The following is a 20329-nucleotide window of genomic DNA, read 5'->3' as shown; positions in this document are numbered from 1 at the left end:
GACAATAGACTCCAGGGACATCATGGGTCAAAAGTTTAGGATTCAAATATCAGCACTGATTTTGAGAGGTTCTAATCAGAGTTCATTATTTAGCACATACAGCTTGGAGAACAGACATGTAATGATTTAATCTTAAAACCAACGGAGTAACAGCAGTAATGAATACACATGCATACACTATTCCCATGTATGTACAAGCCTTGTAACAGAAACAGCTGTTACCTGATAGATCTGTGCTTAAACACAGATCGTTCCCATGAGCCTGTGTACGTGAAAGAGATGAGAAATGTCTGTGTGCAAGTATCCCAATCTTACCTGCTTTGGGACTGTCCTAGTTCCTATCTGGGGGGTAAGTGAGGGTCTTTGAGCGACAGGCTTTCTTTATCTGTAAAATCAGAACAGAGATTTACCAGTCGCTTCTGTTCAGCCCAAAGCATCCTGTAATAGAGCAGCCAAGGAAATGTGCCCCAAAAAATCTACTACTCCTAGGTCTATTTTTGTCGTTAATTTAAAACACGTTTCCCTCGCATAAGTAACTGTGGTTGAGACAACGTTCACTTAAGACTGTAACACCGGGAAAACAAGAGTAAGAAAATAAGGGTAACTTTGGCATGCTGATAGCACAACTGGTTCCCCATCTGCACAAAAACGGAAACTCAGGTTCCAGCCCCAACTGGGTGACGACCTGCTGCTTCTGACACACTGAACTCCAAGGAGAAGCCGCCACCACCACCTCAGCGTGGGCCGCCCCTCATCACCAACTTCCGGCGGCTTCGAAGGACACTCCCCTGAGCCGCTCCCATGGCGCCGAGCGCAGACCGGAGGGGCGGGGCCCGGCCCGCGGAGCGTGCGCGGCGCTGCGAGCGGGGGATGGCGGCGGCGGGAGCGCCATGGAGGGCCGCTGCTACGGGTGCGCCTGCAAGTTCAGCCTCTTCAAGAAAGAGGCAAGTCCGGCCGAGGGGTCGGCAGGGCCGGGAGCGGCGGGGCTGGGCCGCAAGGCGTGCCGGCCCGCTGCTTAGCCGTGCTGGCTGCTCGGGGAGCTGATCCGCCCGCTTCGTGTCCCCGCAGTGCGGCTGCAGGAGCTGTGGGCGCGCCTTCTGCTCGGGATGCCTGAGCTGCAGCGCCGTGGTGCCACGCTGCGGGAGCGCTCCGCAGAAGGTGTGCAAGCAGTGCTATGGGAAGCTCTGCGGGTAAGTGCGAGCGGGCCTTCCCACGGGGCACTGCCCTCTGCTTTCGTTTTTCCCCCCAGCTGTTCGTGGGTAGACCCCGATGCCGGTGCATGTAGCAGATAGGAAAGGCCAGGCTAAGTCTCGCTGTTTTTTTGCCCTTTGGAAGGATGCTTTTTCAAATATGTGGTAGTCGAATGGCCTCTTCGTTCCCTTGCATCTCTCTTACCTGTCTTCCCTGCTCTTCTGCTGTAGTAAGTGGTTTACACCAGCAAATGGGGAACTTTCTGGTTTTGCAGTTACCTGGAGAAGAGCCTCTTATTAGCAGGGGTCTTCATTTCAAAAGCACTAGCTTATAAAAACAAAATGAACTATTGTTATCAGATACAAATACAGTATTCACTGTCTTACAGCTTAGGAAGCCTTTTTCGCTTTACAGCTCCAAAGATGTTTGTAAAAAGCTTAACCTTTTCCCATGTTACTTTTGCTGTTGAATTGATTAGTTTTTATTTTTTTCTTCAGTTAGTACTGTAGAGTTAGAGCAGGAAAAATCCTTCCCTGCCTGGATAGCAGGTGGATAGCATACACTGGCTGTGCCTTTGTAGGCTGCATGAGTTGGTGTTCTTCACGCAAACACCTTCCACGATTGAAACCTTAGAAGTTGAAAATGGTCTGATGATGGTGTTGCCTTTGTTTGTCTTAGCCTTTGCCTGTCCTTAGCACAGTGCAGGTATTTGTAGCCCTGCCTTCTAAGAATGAATAAAATATGCAAACTGCCTTATGTAAGTATAATTTATCAGCTTAACACAAACACAGAGAGGTAGCAAACAGTTACACAAGATTTGTTGGTGATGTTCAAGCGTCCTAGAAGATGTCATCATGATACTGATGATTATGTAATAGCGCACAAGCTAAACAAAGCATTATAGAAATTATGTAATTCTGTGTTTGTTACATGCCACAGCTCCTTCCAGAAAGCTGTACTGTGTGGAAACTAATTACCTTGGGAGTTCTGCCTAATTGCTCCTCTCTCTGCTTGCTGAAATGAGGCGTGCAGGCTTTGGAAGGCAAAGGGTGATTCAGCTCCTCCTGGTGTCCATGTTAAACAAACTTTGTCCAAAAACAAAACAGCTAGAACATAGGACTAGAAAGGAAGTCACTTCCTGTCCAAGGCAACTGTATCATCTTAATCACTTTCATGGTTGCTCTCTATATTAATGGGGTTAGGAAAAGGCTGTACGAGGCGGTCAGTACGCTTGAAAACTGATTCCTCTCAGGCTGAGAGAATAGATGATTGAAGCACTGCAGGAGTCTTGAGTTCAGAGATAACAATATTTTTATGTTTCAGACAAGAATCTCAAAACAGTTCTGCAAAATGGTCACCACCAGAAAACTACAAAAAGTGAGTTACGCTTGCTGATCAACCACTTGTTTCTGCTGTAGGGTAAGCTTTGAGACCTTCAGCTCTTTCTCCCACTGTCCTCACAGAGACCAGCAAAAGAAGGAGGTGGTTGTGATGTGGATGTTTGTTTGTTCAGTATTAGCTTTTGCTTCGTGGTTTTTGGGTTTGTTTGGGGGTTGTTTTGGGGACTGGAAGAGACACTTTAATTTTGAATATGCTCATGAACAGCAGCCTGCCTGTGTTGGTCTGTTGACTGATTGTGGTTGGCTTGGAAACGAGCCTGGCGGTGAAACAATCCATGTCTGCTCAGGAATGGTGCCACACATGTTGCACCTATGTGTTAGTGTTTTCCTTACTCATGGCAGTACCTCGTTGTGCCAGTATGGGAGAGTCTAGAGCAGGAATGAGAGGTGACTTTTCTCCGCTAAGATTCTTCAAATAGCTTGTTGGGTTCACAGAGGATGTTTTCACATCTCAAGATTTAAAACTCTGTTTTCAGTTGTCTTTTTCCATCCTTGTCACAGGCGTGTAGCAGCATTGGAGGCTAAGCAGAAACAACAGAAGGCAGATGCAAAACCATTCAGTCAAGATGGCTCCAGATACCGAGGGCTCTCCAAAGAGGATAGAGCTATTGCAGAGAGACTGGAGAAGCTCAGGGAAGAAAGGAAACCCAGTGAGTTTTGGAGGGCACCAGAAATTCCCTGGGTAGGAATGCTGCTACTTGAGAAACTGTGGGAGGGAGGGGGGAAGTGCTGGGCATTGAGTATATGCCTTCTTAGGAAACTGAAGGCTGTGATGTGATCAGAGCTGCCACAGTGGTCAGGTTCTGCAGTGGTTGTAGATTAATCGTTTATTTTATTTTTGTTTCTTGGGATTTCTCTTGAAATAGCTTCACAATCTTGGGTCAATATCTTACCTATGAAATCACTTCCTCGTTTTTCATTTTTTGGTGGTAAATGTGTGTCAAGCACAGCGGCAGCGGAATGAAACGGGGGGGTCTTTTGGCCAAACCATTTTGCAGAAGTTTACCTATATGTCCTTGTGCTGAGCCACAGCAGTACCAGTCTCTGTGGGATTATATTCTGAATCTTGCCTCACAGAGAACAAAACCAGACTCTTATCCTAGTCCACAACTGTCATGTTCTGGGACATCCTTGGGGTGCCTGTTGGTAAATAAACTTTTTAAAAATCTTATATAGGGTCTCTCAGAGGGTAAGGCATTGCAAAGTGGTTACCTGATTATGCAGGAGAGTTTTCAGTCTGATACCTAGGGGATATGTTGAAGGATGTGGGAGCAATGGACTGTACTCTCTAAGGGACATGTGTTTCTCTGCATCTCCCTCGTATCTATAGTCAGCTGATTGCCAAATGAGGTTACACTAACACTGGTCTTATGGAAGAACAAGCTCAGGAAGAGGCAGTGATTTGGGAGAAAAGGGTAGCAGAGTAATCTCCTAGTTACTGCAGTGTGTGACTGTTCCTTTGAGTTAAGGACTTAGAGAGGTTTTTGCTCAGGTGTTCAGAGCATGAGTCCATAGAAACAAAAACAACAACAAAATAAAAAAACAAGTTGAAGCCATTTTTTTCAGTAACCTCTTCCTTGGATTATTCTGAATTGCAGAGTCCATCCCTTCACAGGCTGAGATTGAAGCTAGGCTGGCTGCACTGAAGGAGGACTACCATGGACCTGTTCCATCCACCCAGGAAATGGAGGACCGGTTGGCTGTCCTGCAGGGGAGAGATCCTCCTTCTCAGGCTCACAGACCAGTAAGCTCTCCCACCTGTTTCACTAGCTCTGTATTCTGAGCTGGCACAGCATGTTAGCTTTTATTTGGCTTTCTGTGTTGTTGTTTTTTTGTTTTACATTTCCTGTTTACATTATTGCTGGCCATAGTAATGATCTTGTCCTTCAGATGTTTCTTGGTGCTCCTTTTTCAGTAGTGATGCACATGCAGCTGTTCTTGTGAGCTTTAGTATGGCTGGTGGCAGGCACTGTTTAGAATGACACTTTGTATTGGAGGCAGTGGCAGAGCTGGATTTGGGATTCAGCAGCATCTACTGCTATACATTCAGCTCCTCTTTGGCTAGAGTGATTGCCTTAGTGTCGTTGATTGCAGACAATTCTAAGAATGAAACCTTGAAAGTCTTAACACCAGATACCCATAAGCTGAGACTTCCAAATCAGTAGATGCATATTTTCATTCACAGAATGAAATCCTCTGAGAATCCTCTGAGGATTATATGGTTACTTGCTTTTTTTTTTTTTTCAATTGAGTATGCCACTTTCCTCACATTTGGTTTCTCCCATGCTCTTCTTGTTTCTTAGATACGCCGACCCCCTGATACCAGAAGTTTGACACAGCAAACAGATGACCTGTTAACTCAGCTAGCTGAGGAAGTTTCCATTGATGAGCATTACTGTCCAGGAGTCCAGCCTCAAGGTATCTGTTTTGGCTTCCAAAGATCTGTTTCTATCTGTTAATGTGTATGCTATAGTGAAAAAGGAATATATGTTGCCCTATCTACCTTACAGTTGAACTGGGTGTCCAGTGTGTCTTTACATCCTGCTTATGACACACAGATTGACAAAGGACAGCCACTCAGCTCAATAATGGATCTCATTGTCTTTGCCTGGGAAGTGGTTCCTTTTTGTTTTTTTTTTCTTAGGATTGTATTACTCAGATTGTTCCACTCTGTTCCTGTAAGCTGACATTTATCTAGGGAGAAGCTGTTGCTACTCCTGATGTCTCAACTCTGTTGTAAAACATTGTAAGTCTGGGATACTGTTGTCTTCCCAGCTGAAGTGTTTTCTCTGCAATCCTCTGTAAAATGCAGATTGACTTGCTTTCTTCACTTAAAGTGCTGATCCTTTTGTGACAGGCCTTCTCTCATTAATTAGCATGTGAGCAGCTTGGTGCTTTCTATTATTACTTCCTTGGTGTTGGCTGTATCCAAGGAATACTGCAGCTGAGTCACCAGCATGTTCTCTGTGTCTGTTTTCAGCTGTCAGTGGCCAAAACTTGAATGACCTGAGTCGGGAAAGTGAAGATTGTGCTTCTCATTCAAATCTGGACCCAAAACAGCTAGAGGAAGAGAAGAATAAACTTCTGGCAGAGGCTGCTGCTGAGCTGCGGGAAGAAAACACCAGGCAGGAAAAAATCTTAGAAGTTGCTAAGAGATTGGCAGTACTCAGAGGCCAAGACCCAGAGAAAGGTGGGTATCAGAGAAGAACACAGTCCCAAGATGGGACCAAGTTCCTGTGTCAGAATACTTTCTCCTCTGAGTGGCCTTTACCTATTTAATGACTCTGTTCTGCAAGAAGCAGGCTGGGATTTTGTTATCTGTAAAATTTTGGTTCATGTTGAAATCAGCATGAAATATTTTAGCTAAGACCAAGGCTGGAACTGTAAGGACAGGCTTTTATCTCGCCCTCTTCTTTGAGATAATTTTAGCATGCTCTGAGGTGTTTTTAAAAGGAAACATCTTTTTTTTTATCTTCCCCTTCCAACTCCAGAAACATGGTAATGCTTTTTTTTTTTTTGAAACTATCCCCCTCTAAAAGGATATGTCTCTGCCAGACCTGACACTCAGCTCACACTACAAGGAATGTAAGTGAAAACAAAGTATGAGACAGATATGGGTCACAATCTCTTGTCTCTTGTTCTTGTAGTTACACTGGAAACTTACAAATTCCCTGACAGCGACGAGGAATTGGATGAGGAGGAAGCCATTCAGAGGGTGCTGAAACAGGTCAGAAGTGGCAGCTGTGGCCTTGGTTACTTTCCTTTCCTTTCAGACGTTCCCAGTGTTTTTAATACCTAGTGAGCATGCAAATGATGTGCTTCTGTTCTTGGGCAGTCTCATTTCTTCCTTCTCATAGTGCTAGCTCCTGTGCAGCTGTTCAGCTACAGGAGGAGCATCTGCTGATAGATGCACTGCAAAACATAGTGCATTAGCTGAGGTCTGGTCCCTGCTGTTGCACTGACTGTTCACAATGCACACTTGGTGTTTAGAGTTCAGGCAGAACAAACGCTTTTCTGCATAACACTACATAGGTGTGTTCACACTGGTTGTCTCTAGTTACTGCATGGGGGGGGGGGGCAAGGAGGAGGGGAGGAGGAAGGTCTGTTGTCCAGAATGAGACTCCCAGATGTATTCAAAACAAGAGGCTTGCTTTCTGTTATTTTCAGCTTACAGAGGAAGCAGCCCTGGATGAAGCCAGTGGATTCAACATTCTTCCAGATCAGACCACTCAGTCAGGATTCTCACAACAGAACCTGCATAAAAAGACAAAGCAAGAGGTAAGTGAGCTGATCAGGATCTCTTGAAATGATGGGGTCCAAGGAAAGTACAGCTCTGCGACAAAAGTCTGATGTATTCTACAGCCAGTTCTGGAAGGGGAAAAAAAATAATCAGCTTCTTCAGAGCAGACAAGCTGAGAATTAGTGGCATCTGCAATGCTGACAAATCCCGAGCACAGTTGTGAGTCATCTTCTACTTCTGAAAAGAATTGCTTTCTTGGAATCCTTTCAGGCTAGTTTTCTGCTGAATGAGAAAATGTCCTCTAAATCTAGAAAAGTCGATCAGAATTGACCTAGCAAAGTGAATATTAAAGAATTTTTGACTTTACAATAAAATTAGATCAAGAAAGCCATGGTCTGGTACCAGAGCCTGACCCAGGGTAAGAGGGAGGTTTGCCAGTGCTTTCAGCATGTGCAGAACAGAATCTCTAGATAGTAATCAATTGGCTGAGTTCTCCTAGAAGTCAGAGGAAGGTATTGGTAACAAGATGCTCTACATTCAGAATGAGTACCAGGCTATTATGGAAATGTATACACCTTCTCTAATGTATATTATGAGAACTAAGTGGACATGTGAGTCACAGCTACCTGACAGGCCTGTCCCTGGTGCAATAAATTATTTAACTTTAAGCATTATTGAAAACAGCCATCTCTTAGGCATGCCACTTCACTCTTTTGGGATCAATGAATTGCGGGGGTTTGGAAGGGACTTCAAGAGGTCCAGTTAACCCCCTTGCTAAAGCAGGTACAGCTGATGTAAAAGCCATCTTACTGCCATTGTATTAGGATGCTGCCCTTGCCAGTGGTCAGGCACTGTTTCAGTGTGCATGAGGCTGTTCAGTTCTCCAAGGGCTCTCTGTAAAGCAGGAGACAATGGAGATCTTGTTCTATCTTGTGAATACAATTTACACTATAATTCCAGCATACTGGTGAACTGTTTTCTTTGTCCCTCAGATTCTTTTTCTAACGGTACAGGCAATGTTGATGTCATTCAGTATTTACAGCAACATACAGTGCTTACCTTCTGAACAATACAGATTCATGGGCAAATGCTAGTAGTATCTCAGGTATTTAACCACTTGGGTACATGCATATGGAGCCTATCCTTTGTCTTTCTTCCACTGATTGAACACCCTTGGATTATTTGATGTGCTGCTGCATTACAATGGAAGTCCTGAACAGTGTCTGCTGTGGTTTGAATTGTGTCTTTGTTTCCTTTGTAAATTAGAGCCAGGCTCCAACTGCCATAGCTCTTGCTGACTCAGATGACAGTGATGAACATGAGTTACCCTGGTGCTGCATCTGCAATGAAGACGCCACTTTGCGATGCCATGGCTGCAGTGGGGACCTCTACTGCCAACGCTGTTTTCGGTAAGTCTTCCAGTTCCTCTCATCTGAGGGACAGGTCATAGGTAAACTTAGCTGCTTTTGTTTGTTCTTCCTCTTGGGCAGAAGAACAGAAAGTAGGTGGGAAGATCTGAGGAATTTAGGTCTGAGCTCAGTGGTAGTAAGTAATGGAAATACTTATGATCAGTAATTGCCAAAGGCTTCAGGGACTAAACTGGCCCTGAACAGGAACATTCTGTCTGTACTGCTTCAATAGTACTTTGTTTCAACTGTTATTTGAAACATCTGATGTGTGTGGGATAAGGGAGTCCATTGTTTAGCACCTCCTGTGGTTGTTTTCTTTTTAATGACATTGATGGATAATCTGGACTGGATCCTCTCAAGAAGGGAGATCAGATACTATAATTCCTGAGGCTTTTCTTAGCTTGAAACTGTGGAGTCTTAAACTGTATTAAAAATGTGAGGTATACAGTTTCCATGCTTCAGATGCAAGCTTCTTTCTTAACACTGCCTGCTTCTCAGCAGGACTGTGACAGCTGCCAATACACTGTACTTTTTTCATAGTCGTGTTGAGCAGACTACAATTTTGGCTATTGTCATTAGAGTTGCTAACGTCTACAGATCACAGGCATGGCGCTGAAAATGAGTCTCTGGTTACATGAAGCTCTCAAGGAAGGGGACAGAGATCTGCTGACATTTCCCCTATTTCAGCAGGCAGTGTGAACACAGCTTTTCATAAAGCACATCACAGGTTTCTGTTACAAATAAATATGTGGACTGGCTTACTCCAACACATTTGCTGGTGTGGTCTTATCAATTAGCCCTTAGGATAGGTTTCTTCTAGAGACTGCTCTTGTGCAGCGTCTAAAGGTGAGTTTCCTGCCTGCATACTTGGTCTTGACTGCAGTTTTTGTTTGCTTCTCAGGGAAGGCCATACTGAGTTTGACATGAAGGACCACCACACCTCTCGGTATCGTCTTTCTTGCAAGTAGTTTTGATCGCAGTCTTTGTTGGCAGAAAAGGAGATAAACTCTTTCCATCTGGCCCACTCTTCCTGTTCTCCAAATGGATTTGCTGCCAAAATGGGTGATTTCTTGGACAGTAAAAGGATGTGCTGTTAGCTGAGAGGGGCTTGGAGGACATGTGTCTTGGTCCTTGCAAACGCAACCAGGGAAGTGCTGGGCTTGCCACCCATGCTTGTGATAAATGAGGATTTGATGTGAGGTGGTGGCTATGAGTCTATATATATAGACAGTAAGGCAATGTGAATAACAGTAAAGATGTGTGTTTAAGGCTGGTTGTTAAGTAACCTTCTGCTTTTGCTAACAGCTTACATGCTGGTTCACAAGTCAGCAGAGCACTTTGCACTAAGAAATTGTCTGTGTCATGGTCACATTTGTGATGAGAACTTCCAAAACATAATAAAACTATTTACAGCAGACTGTGGTTGAAATCTCTTCTGGAAAAAGCTGGTAACAGTCCTTTATAAAGTGTCGCCCTCTTGTAATGGTGTCTCAGTTGCACTGCCAGGTGGCTCAGGAGAATATGAAGGATCATGAAATCGTGAAAAAACACTTTGGTGTTGCTGGGATGGTGCAGGGGAGCTGTGCTCCAGCGATGGTTACTGTGCCTTGATGAGCAGTGTTGCTTATGTATTTGAAATGAGCAATACTTTTTAAGGTAATTTGCTACAGATGCACTGATTTCTGATCTTAAATGGTTGTGTCTAAGTTGCATGTTATAGGAGCAGCATGTTAATTTGGAAGAGGGGTGTGTGTGTGTGTGTTAGTATGAAAGTGAGGTTTGGCTACAAGTATTATTTGTTCCTCGGTAGGATAAATATGCTACATGTGATGCTTTTTTTTTCACCTGGCTGTGAGAGAATCTCATTTTACTATGCTTGTATACCACCCAGCAATGGTCCAGATGCATGTGACACATGTCAGTGGCTGTAGCACCCAGTATTGTTTGAAATACATGATTAACCTTTCCTGAAATCAGCTCTAATATCCCATCAGGGTAAGCTCTTCCAGGGCCATAATGTGACTTGAGACAGCTGTCTCAGGTTGACAATTCCAGGAGTGTCCGAACAAAAAAAGCAAAAAGATTTGCTCTTGGCAGAGTTTCCAGTTGACCTTGCCTGTCTGGTTCGATGTGGCCACTCCCAGCTGTCTGCCCTGCCCCTGTGCTGAAGGTCACTGCTTCTGTAGGTGAGGTGACAAAACTCACCTACAGAAGCAGTAGGCTCTTCAGCCATCTCCAGTCAAAGCACAGTAAATATCTTAAACTGTATCCACAGGTGTATTTGTGCTAATGTGCTGGGCTGGATCAGGAGCTTCTCTAGTAACCTGTATCAGACAACATGGCATGGTAATATTGCAGGTTGACACAGTGAGAAATTGCTGATGGATCTGGCACTGCTGGCTAAACTTACTGTTAGAAAGGGATGGTGTAACCCAATTCAGTGGAGCACAGACTGCTAGAGAAAAGAACATTTTTTGCAAGTGCCTTAACTTTGGAACAGGCAGATAGGAAAACTACTGAATTGTTCTGATGCAAGAGCTCATAATCAGTCCTGTGTTACACAATATCTAAGTAGATAGTTACTGACCTGAGGAGTTTGAAGTCTTCACTGTTAAGACTTTATTTTTCTGGCAGTTCTGGCTTCATGTCATTGTGGGAATTATGCTTTTTTTTTTAATTTATTTGACCAGGATAGTTAGTCTGACAGCAAGACAGCTCACTGAAAATTCTGTCTCAGCTTAAATTCTTTGTGTTTTGCATGTATAGAATATGTAAATAGCTGCTTTTCTCTGTAAGACTGATCCACTCCTTTGGGTTTCAGCTTTCCCAAGGTCCTTTCCAAGCAGGTAATAGGCAAGTTAATTCTTGTTTTACAGGTTGGTTTTTTTTCCTTATGTATGAGCTGGTGATTTACTTGAAAAAGTTTAAGTGCTTCATCTGCTGGAACACAACTTTGAGCTCCTTGTGCAGTTAGGTAGTGTGTGTCCATCGAGCCCTGCCCTGTGATCATCAATAGTAATGCAACAGGTAACAGCCTGAAGCAGCTTATTTTGTTTCCTGGATGGGTTTCTGTGGGTTCATCCCAGGGAATCCAGAAATGCAACCAGCCAGTACCTGAAATAGGACTTAGTCATACATGGAAGACTCTCTTCAGTCATTCACACACTCTGACTCTTTCACTGCCCTGTCACTAATGGACATTTTTGTGGCTGCTGTGCTTTCTGCATTAATTGGTCGTTTTAATGGCTGGCCAATCACTTTCCCCTTGTAAAGCCATCCCTGCTACAGCTCATGCCTCCCTGCAAAAGGAGCAGGAGGGTGATCTCAATCTTCTGTCTGGAGAAGTACAATTAACAATCCATCATTTGGAAAGAGGAGTATTGTGTGACCTTCAGCTAGTCAGTGCACACCTAGCTGTGTAATGCTCCTTGACCTTGGCTTTGAAAAGGTGCTGGTAAAGCAGCAAAGGTACAGATAACCCATCCTCACTGGATAGATCAACCTCGGTGACAGCCATTCAAGGACTGAGGAGGGTTTGGGACAAGAAGGAATCTGTTTATTTTGTTCTTTGTTGTGTGCCGTAAAAGTATGAGAAGATTTCCTTTTCCTCTCAAAATGTTTTGTACATGAAAAATCAAAAGTAGTTTCCTCCCCAGCAAGAATTCAAACTGATACTAACCGATGAATTTGAAATCAGATTAGTTCTCAAAGAGAAGTCTGATGAACTGTGTTAATTTGCAATTGCTGTGGTTCATGCAGGTGTACTTTGTCTTAACTGCTGTAATAAATGTGACCAAGTATAGCTGCCTGAACGTTTCTAAGGGAAATGTAAGAGTAGCTCATAAGAAACGGAAAATGACTTGAAGGTAATTTTGTCTAACTTCATGAAATTTTAATTAGAAAAATGCATGAAATTTCATATGTTCTGAGTTATCTTGGAATAATCAAGAGGCAAAAGTTCCCTTACAGAAACATTCTTACCATGCTATCTGCAAATCAAACATTACAGCCTTATGCTGTGATGGTGCTGAGAAACCACAAAGTGATGAGAAAACCAGAAAGTGCTGAGAAACCAAGTGATGGTGCTGAGAAACCACAAAATTGACTGGAAGCTGTTGGTAAACTAAATGTACTTTAGTCTGTCCTTAAATGCTAAGCTGAGAGCAGCCACAAAGTAAATAAAAGCAAGTTTGAATTCTTCCTTTTAAGAACTAATCAAAAAGTTGTTCTGTATTATGTTGTTGCTTTTTTTTTCTTTCCTGCGAGAGATGAGAAATCAGCTAACAATGGCCACTTCTTCTTGCTTCATGCTCTGTTACATCTTTGTGCTTACCTGAAGTGCTCCCTTGTGCTATAGTAATGTTTTGATGTACCAGAAAAACTGCCTATCACAGGGACTACAGCTTACTCAATTTTCTGCTACTGGAAGAGAGCACACAAAGACAACTCCTACTCATGAGTCCAAAAGTCTCTTTTTCTTTTCTTTTTTTTTTTTCCCAGGTTCTAGTGTCCACCATTAAAGTACAGCAAAAGAATTTTTTTTTTGCATCACTCCAAATTGAGTGGATACAGAATTAATACCCTGCATGGAGGAAAATCTGTCTCTTTTGTCCGAGGAATGGCCCTCCAGGTCATCTGGGCATCTGTGAACTTACACTGCAGTTACTGACAGCTGTAGTTTAGGACACAGCTCAGGGGTCTGTTCACCAGAATCTTCCACCTGTACTTTTGTTTGAACCTAATCTGTGACGTTAACAGTGCTCAGAGCTCTTTGGCACTATGCTGCTTTCCTTTCTTGAGAGCTGTAGTTCATCAGTGTCAGCAGTTGTGAATCCACAAGCAGTGCCAGACTTACAGCAGATGCAAACCTGGACTGTATATTTTTGTTCTTTTTCTTACAAATTGGAGACTTCAGGAGGGCAGACATGTATGACCTTGGTATGAGGTCCATAGAACAAGTGCCCAGGGTACATACTGGTACATAGAAGTCCTTCTGGATGCAACCCATCAACTTATCTCTTGTGTTGGGATGGCAGGCAAGAGAGTATAGGGACATAATGTGAGACACTGCTCTGCCTAAGCAATCATCCTCTATTTGATGACTTGGTTCCCTGCAACACGTGTCAAGTTACTGATTTGCTGAGAGCTTGGATGTAGTTTCCTCTGTATTTTTCCAGCCACACATTAGAGCCTGAAGACTTTGTGCAAGAAGGCTATGTCCTACTTTATTTCTGATTTGCGAGACCTACCTATCTGTGAAAGACTTGTTGCTTAGAAGCAGGTATGTTTTCAGTTCAGTTTTTCTGTAGTGTCTAAAAGGAGAGCAATTCGAGGCAGCACATAGCTGATTTTCTCTGTTTTAATATACAAAGTAAGTTTTTCACAGTGTCTTTTTAAATGGTGAGGAAAAATCATTCCCAGGCCTCACTCCTATAGAAGATGCTTCTAAATCATCGAGTTCTGAATTCTGCAGAGGAAAAATATCTCTCTTCCAGTGGCCTTAGCAGCCACAGCTTCCCCTTAGCTATTATCAGACGCACTTTAATGTTTTCCTTCAATCCTACTGTATATTTTCTGTTGAACCTTCATGAGTAATGGTGGCTTAATAGGACCTATGAAGTATGTGCAATGCTGTAGGGCCAGGTACAGCAGTAACAGGCAAAAGATCACAGTTGGGTTCCAACCAGACTTGAAACAAGGTGCAGCTTTGTAGTAACCAACTTTCCATGCTGATGAAGGAGTGATAACCAGTGCCTTGTTTTCCTTGCAGTGGATGCAAAGAAAGAAGTTTTCATGTGCTCTTGAGAATTGTATTCAGTGCTCCCAAGCCAGCTTGGAAATTCCTAGAAGAAACTAAAGGAGGCACTTCTTGTCCCATTCTCCAGGTTAAAATGCCCTTTAAGAACCAGGAAAACATACAGCTTGGCCTCCTGCTGTGCATGTAGATCTGGAAGGAGTGGAGACTTCAAGCCACTGGTACAAGGTTCACAAACTTGGTGATGTTTCTTAATAACAGTAAATCCTAAACGTATTCTGAAGTGATCTTGCTGATCTGTTTTTCATGGGGAAGACATATCTTTCCTTGTGACCAAAGCTGGATGTCTCTTATGGGTGAGGTAATCTCTTCTGAGGATTGGTGATTCTCCGGAGGCCTTTCAATCGACTGAGCAATTCCGCAATGAAGTCCTACAGTAAGAATTGTAGGAAGAAGGATGTTAATTCCATTTCTCACTGGGCCAAAGGGTACTATGCCTTTTGCATTATTCGCATGTTTCTCTTCATGCTGAGCAGAAACCAGGATTTTTTACATGCATTGAGCAAATGTATCTGCTAGCTTAGGAAGTGAGACGTTTTGATGGCTGAAGATGATTTAAAAGCCCCTCTTCTTTCCTTTTCCAACTCCCTCTAGAGCAGCCACGTTTGCTTCTTTCTGCAGCAGCTAGCCTGCCTTCTTCCCAGTGCCTGCTTGTTCCACCTCGAGGTGACCTCAAGATGCTGTTGTCTCAGACTCCCCTGCTTCCTGTTGCCACCGTAACCTCCTGCCCACTTCTGCTGCCCTCCCAATATAGGACAGAGCATGTTCTCCCTCTCATTGCTTCCTTGCTGAACCTGTAAAGCTCCGTGTAGGAGATTGCAATCATGCTGGATCAGTGCCAGTTCTACAAGGAAGTGGCTGGCAGAGAAAGAGGTGGAGCAGGACACACGTAAGACTAATGATAACCTGGAGCAGGGGTTGAGGACTGGCAGACCAGGTAGTTGAGCAGTTAAAGGAGATAAACCCCATTGCTGACACAGCCAAGCACTGTGGACCAAACTGGGCCATCTGGTTATTCCAAGCAGAAAACTTAAGTGACTATTTTGACTTCTTGATATTTGGGTTATGCTCTCTACTTCAATAAACCAAAAGACTGTACACAATATTACATTATTTAATGTTATATTGAAAATAAATGCTCTTTTGGTTCACAGAAAACAGGAATTTCTCACGCCACAAATTCTTTTTTATTGGCTAGCTCTTGATTTGTGTATTTTTAATCATTAGTGCTGTGATGGATCAGTGGTTGAACTAGATGATCTTAGAGGTCTATTCCAACCTTAATGATTCTGTGACTCTCTGTGAATAGTGCAAACTTTGCCCTCTCCAGGGCAAGTAATGTTTCTATAAAGGCAACACTGTAAAGGCATCCGTCTCACTTTCTGCATGTTTGTCATTGTACAGCTAAATAGAAAGGCTGGATAAAACATTTAGATTGATGAAAAAATCTGAGCACAATGTTCACATGCAACGCATGTGGCTGAATCAGGGATGGGGGACTGTCCTGCACACTGCGATGTGGGGGAATGCAATTGCTGTCTGATGTATGTGCCACACAGCAGAATACTGGGCTCTGTTCCTTTGAATACCATGACAGTTAGTGATGTTTCCTTAACTTCCTCACTCAACGTCAAGACTTGTAAAGTTCATGGGGGGGGGAGGAAAGCATGTATAAAATTGACATAAGGGCTCACTGCTCAACAATGTTCTGCTCAATACAATCTCAGGACCATCCTCCATTCTTGTCACTCAAGAAGCTGCTAGAGTGTTCTAAGCTAAAACTGCATTTAATTAACAGCATGCTGTGATACTTAGCTGCCTGCTGGGTTAAACCACAATAATGTCATTTCTACACTGAGGACCAAATAGAATTTCAGCCTGGTCACCTCAGGATATCTGAAACATGGAGTGAACTTTGGCTGCACAGCATAATCCTTCATCTGCTCCACTGCTCAGCTTCATTTCAGCCATGTAGATTTACACTTAATTTTGTAACACAGCAGAATAAACAGGCAAACACCTCCCGTTGGTGATTAAATAATTGTGGTGGTAGGCAAAATAACATATTGGTTATTTGGCCAAATACCAGCAAACATACTCTTAGAGAACTTAAATGCTGATAGTGCTTGACTCACCTCTGTTGGGCTGGAGCACTCATGGAGGATTTCCTGAAAGCCAAGGAGACATCATTTTAGTATTTTGTAAGTTGACCCTCCCCTCCAGCTGTAAAAAGGGTATATAATCTTATTATTCTTGACTGACCACAAGACAGGGAAACAGCATGCGATACAGTATGTATATGTTCTGCAAAACAAACATATATTTTGCTATACTGTATTATGCCAGCTGTTCCTATCTTGAAGTCACCAAGTTCCTCTGTCTGACCTGTAATTTTAATTTCTGTTCTTCATTAGGGACTTCCAGGAGATCTTCAAGGTCAATTACTGGTCCAGGAACTTCTGCATCTGTTTTTTCTCTTAGCTAAAAAGGGAAAAAAATGAAACAACACAGTTAATAAACCCTCAAACTTTTAAGAACTTTAGAGACCATCCTTGAAGAACTGAGCAGCTGAGGAGCTAGCTACAAGGGAACCATGCTGCAAATCTGATGTCAGTATATAAGTCTTCTCAAAATAAGGTGACTCTTAACAAGAGGATGTGTATTCCAGCACCTCTGTGGTGTCTGCTCCAGCCACACATCTTGATTCATCATCTGTTCCCACCTCAACACTTGATCCCTGCTCAGGGATCACAGTCTGTGATGGGAACACCTTTCCAAGAATATCCAGTGTCAATTGCTAACTGCAGCGCAGTGTAATTCAGGTTGGGGCAACCTACTTCTGTCCATCAGGTTTAATCTTAAAGAGGTACTACAAGTATAGGGAGATTTTAAGCTTTTTGGCGACATACATTTACAGAGTTGGTGTTTATACTAAAGATTTTTGCAGCAGACAAATTTTAGCTCCATGCCTCTATAAGACTGTAAGGATGGATGGCTGCATTTCCCAGCATAGCTGCAAAATGAACCACTAACAACACAACACTAGTGATATTTTAACATAGTGCTCAGCAGAGTAAGGATAATGACTGAACAGCACAGCACCTGATAGAGACGTATGTAAAATGTTAAACAATAAAGATAGTATTTATGGGGAAAAAAGAAAAAAAAAAAGAAACTTTTCAATCAGTCTCTTGATACCATGCCAAAGAGGAAGCAGAAAAGCAGTAGTTCAACTTTGTTATACAGCTGACATGACAACTAAGAATAAAACAGTTACACATATAGCACTGTGACCCACACAGAATTTCTACATAAAAGTAATAGTTTTCACATGACCGTTTAGACAACAGGTGTTGATCTTGTCTAAGTAGGGACTATGATTCTGCTTCCCAGTCAGGGAAAGGTCTTGAAAACCCAAGTTGTCTCCCAAGTCTTAGTTTTGTTGGGAAAAGCCTCATGGCAGAAAATTGCATAAAAATCAGGTTATCTGTATCAGGAGATGATGCTTGATCTAATCTTGCTGGCAGTTGACTGTGCAGTGCCATTTATTCCAGCTGTCATATGGGTTTCTGGAAGACATGGAGGAACACTGCACCGCCAAGGGCAGGTGGAGCAAAGAGGAAGCTGACTGGGAGCTGATGTAATGGAAGTCAGTGGATTCAAAGAAGCCCAGGCTAGCAGGGATAACTAAATCTTGCTACAGTGCACAGAGCAGGGTAGGAGGACCTGCTGGACTTCTGGGTACAAGTCATTTTTTGTGGCACCTTTTTTTATTTGAAAAGGTTCTGTGTATACTTGTATTGTGTGCTGCTAACAATCTCTGATTTGGATCAGCATTGTATGAGGTAGTCAGGAATGTCTTAGTTGGACCCAGTATACTCAGAAGTGGCTAAAGCTGTTGTGGTGCTACCAAAGGCAATCTATTTGCAATCTGTTCCCATAAGGGCACGGCTGAATTTCTCACTTGCACCTACTGGAAAAAATGTTTCCTCTGAGGAGCTGCTCTATTAACACTGAACAGCTCCCAATTAGTCAACTCACAGAAAAACAGAATAAAGTAGCCTGTGTTGCTCTTCTGACATCTTTACAGGTGTGTATCTATATACTTAAACAAGAGAGGGCTGTACAGGAGGAGTCACAACTTGCTTTGTGTTATTGGTGGTACCATGAAATGCTTCACGTCTATCTCAAAAAAAAAAAAAAAAAACCATCTCTCTGAACTAATATTTTAAAACTATAGTCATTACTTAAAGGACAAAAGAAAGCAGCAACCTCTTCTCTTGCTCATCTCTTCAGAACGACCATCTTACTTTTGCTTAGTCCTTCAAGTTGTGAGCATCAGTAGGGCTCCAAATTTGTATTTTAAGATGGAAATGAAATCTTCTCCAATCTCTTCCCTCAGATGTTGCCTGTCAGGAACTTACGTTTCTTCTCAGGGCATAGTAGTATTTTTGGGATGGCTACCAATGCAGTGGAACCATTTCCCCCTGGGGAACTTGGATAGATAAAATCTGCTGGTTTCCTTATAGCATACTTGAGGTGCTTTACAATAGTGTTAAATGGAGAGATTCCAGTAAAACTAAATAAAATAAAAGCAGAGTTAGCACCATCTTGAGTGACAGGATGAAATATAGGAAATGGCTCTAGTTCTTTTAAAGCTACATAAAGCACAATGGTAAAAGCAGACATTTCTGACACAAGAAGGCTGGAGGGATCATGTTACTAGACAGGTCCAACCCAAGATGCCTACATTTCCAAGGAATGCCAGGGTCTAACCTGCCTCCAAAGGGGGCTCAGCATATACACTGGTCTGTCAGAATAAATATTCATCTCAGGCCATTTCCCACACTGAGAATTGCTTCCAAATACACCGCATATCCTGCGCCATTCAGGCACTGGACCTAATTGCTCCCAAGTCTCCTGGGACACCTAAGTCTCTTGGATACATAACGACAATGTAGGTATGACTGTTGCTGGTGGTAAGGAAAACACAGGCCAGGAAGACTGCTCTGGGGAGTTGTGTAATTTGAGCATGTGTTTTGTTTTTAGTTCCCCTGCTGCCAGTAGCATGTCCAGTGTCTGCAGCTGCAGATACACAAAGATCTGTCCAAAGGGATGAAGGGTACACTGAATACCTCAAACCCAGTTAGCTCAGGTACTGCTAGCAGCAAAACTGATGACAAGAGTCTATTTCCAGTAAGCTGAGCAAGCACAAATCTATCCCTGCACACAATCTCTCGTCCCATTCCCCTAATGGGCAAGGAGCTGGTCTGCCCCAGCTACTCACCGGGTACTGGTACAGCTCCTGCAGCTGAGCATTGATCCACTCCTCCAGGTCTAGCCAACGCTGTAGGTCTTTGCGGTTGTACTTTATGGTTAGCTTGCCCAGTTTCCTGTGTGACGATTCCTCCCCAGGTTTCTCCGGAGTCTGGAAAGTCACCCGGGGCAATGCACTGGAGTTGCTGGCCATCCTCACCACTCCTTCTTCACCCCAGGCTGCTCTCCTCTGCCTTCTAACCAGTGTCTCCCCACAGCTCCTTGCTCACAGCACAAGCCACTTGTGGGTGCTGAAGGCAGGCCGCATTGGGGATGCCAGGGAGCAAGGCAGGGAGCAGCAGTGGGTGCTGCAGGCACAGTTACTGCAGCAGGCTCTTGGGTTTCACAGCAGGTGCTGCCGATGAGCGGGGAGGGAGGTGAGATGGCTTGGTGTAATAACATCTGCTGTTAAAATAAGTCAAGAGAAGCAGGGAACCAATGAACAAAGGTTGTTAATATTTAACATAAGTCAGCTCCAAGAAACAACAGGAGGCGGGGAAGAGAAGGTTTTGAATTACTTTTCCTACAGGTGCAAATGACATGCGTGTGCAAATCCAATGAGCTGATCTGCTCTTCTACAAGGGTGGGAATGCTAAGTCAGTGGTGTTACTAGCCAAACTTGGACACAGCTGTCCTATTTTACCCTGTTCTGCAGTCTGTACGTTTGTTTATTTGTTTTTTATCTTTCTGAAAAATTTCTGAGTAGAAAACCTAGTGAGCTGAATTTGAGGTCATATGAGTAAGGCACTTTTGCAATGAAACAAGTTATCTGTGCTCTTATTAACAAAAGAAAGCTATACGTTGTGTGACAAAGTACTGCAATTTAATGGATAAAGCATTATCTCCTTTTCATAAAAAGGCATTTATGGTAAATAGGTCCATCTGCTGAAGCATTGTAAACTGTTAATGTGTTTATTTACCATTGTTTGGTTTACAGTCTCTTACTAGAAAAGAGGTT

General features: G+C 43.2%; 2 protein-coding genes across 2 annotated transcripts; one reads left to right on the top strand and one right to left on the bottom strand.

The window, feature by feature from the left end:
* The first annotated feature begins 839 nt into the window (after window positions 1-839).
* On the top strand, window positions 840-9655 carry ZFYVE19 (zinc finger FYVE-type containing 19). Its single transcript, XM_065754871.1, has 11 exons — window positions 840-944; window positions 1069-1190; window positions 2515-2568; window positions 3093-3241; window positions 4190-4335; window positions 4895-5009; window positions 5572-5781; window positions 6239-6318; window positions 6759-6869; window positions 8098-8240; window positions 9142-9655. The coding sequence occupies exons 1-11, from the start codon at window positions 891-893 to the stop codon at window positions 9206-9208; spliced, it is 1251 nt and encodes a 416-aa protein (XP_065610943.1). The 5' UTR covers window positions 840-890; the 3' UTR covers window positions 9209-9655.
* A 4328-nt stretch (window positions 9656-13983) lies between these two features.
* Window positions 13984-19623, bottom strand: PPP1R14D (protein phosphatase 1 regulatory inhibitor subunit 14D). Its single transcript, XM_065754865.1, has 4 exons — window positions 19343-19623; window positions 16441-16536; window positions 16191-16223; window positions 13984-14426 (listed from the first exon to the last, which is right to left on the bottom strand). Exons 1-4 carry the CDS (start codon window positions 19523-19525, stop codon window positions 14346-14348), a joined length of 393 nt encoding a protein of 130 aa, XP_065610937.1. The 5' UTR covers window positions 19526-19623; the 3' UTR covers window positions 13984-14345.
* Window positions 19624-20329: the final 706 nt, after the last annotated feature.

This window comes from Cyrtonyx montezumae, unplaced genomic scaffold, assembly GCF_038088225.1.
Source record: "Cyrtonyx montezumae isolate F1298 unplaced genomic scaffold, pur_monq_1.0 scaffold_10, whole genome shotgun sequence".
Lineage (NCBI taxonomy): Eukaryota > Metazoa > Chordata > Aves > Galliformes > Odontophoridae > Cyrtonyx > Cyrtonyx montezumae.
Note: the sequence above shows the minus strand (reverse complement) of the source record. Positions and strands in the feature narration are given on the sequence as shown.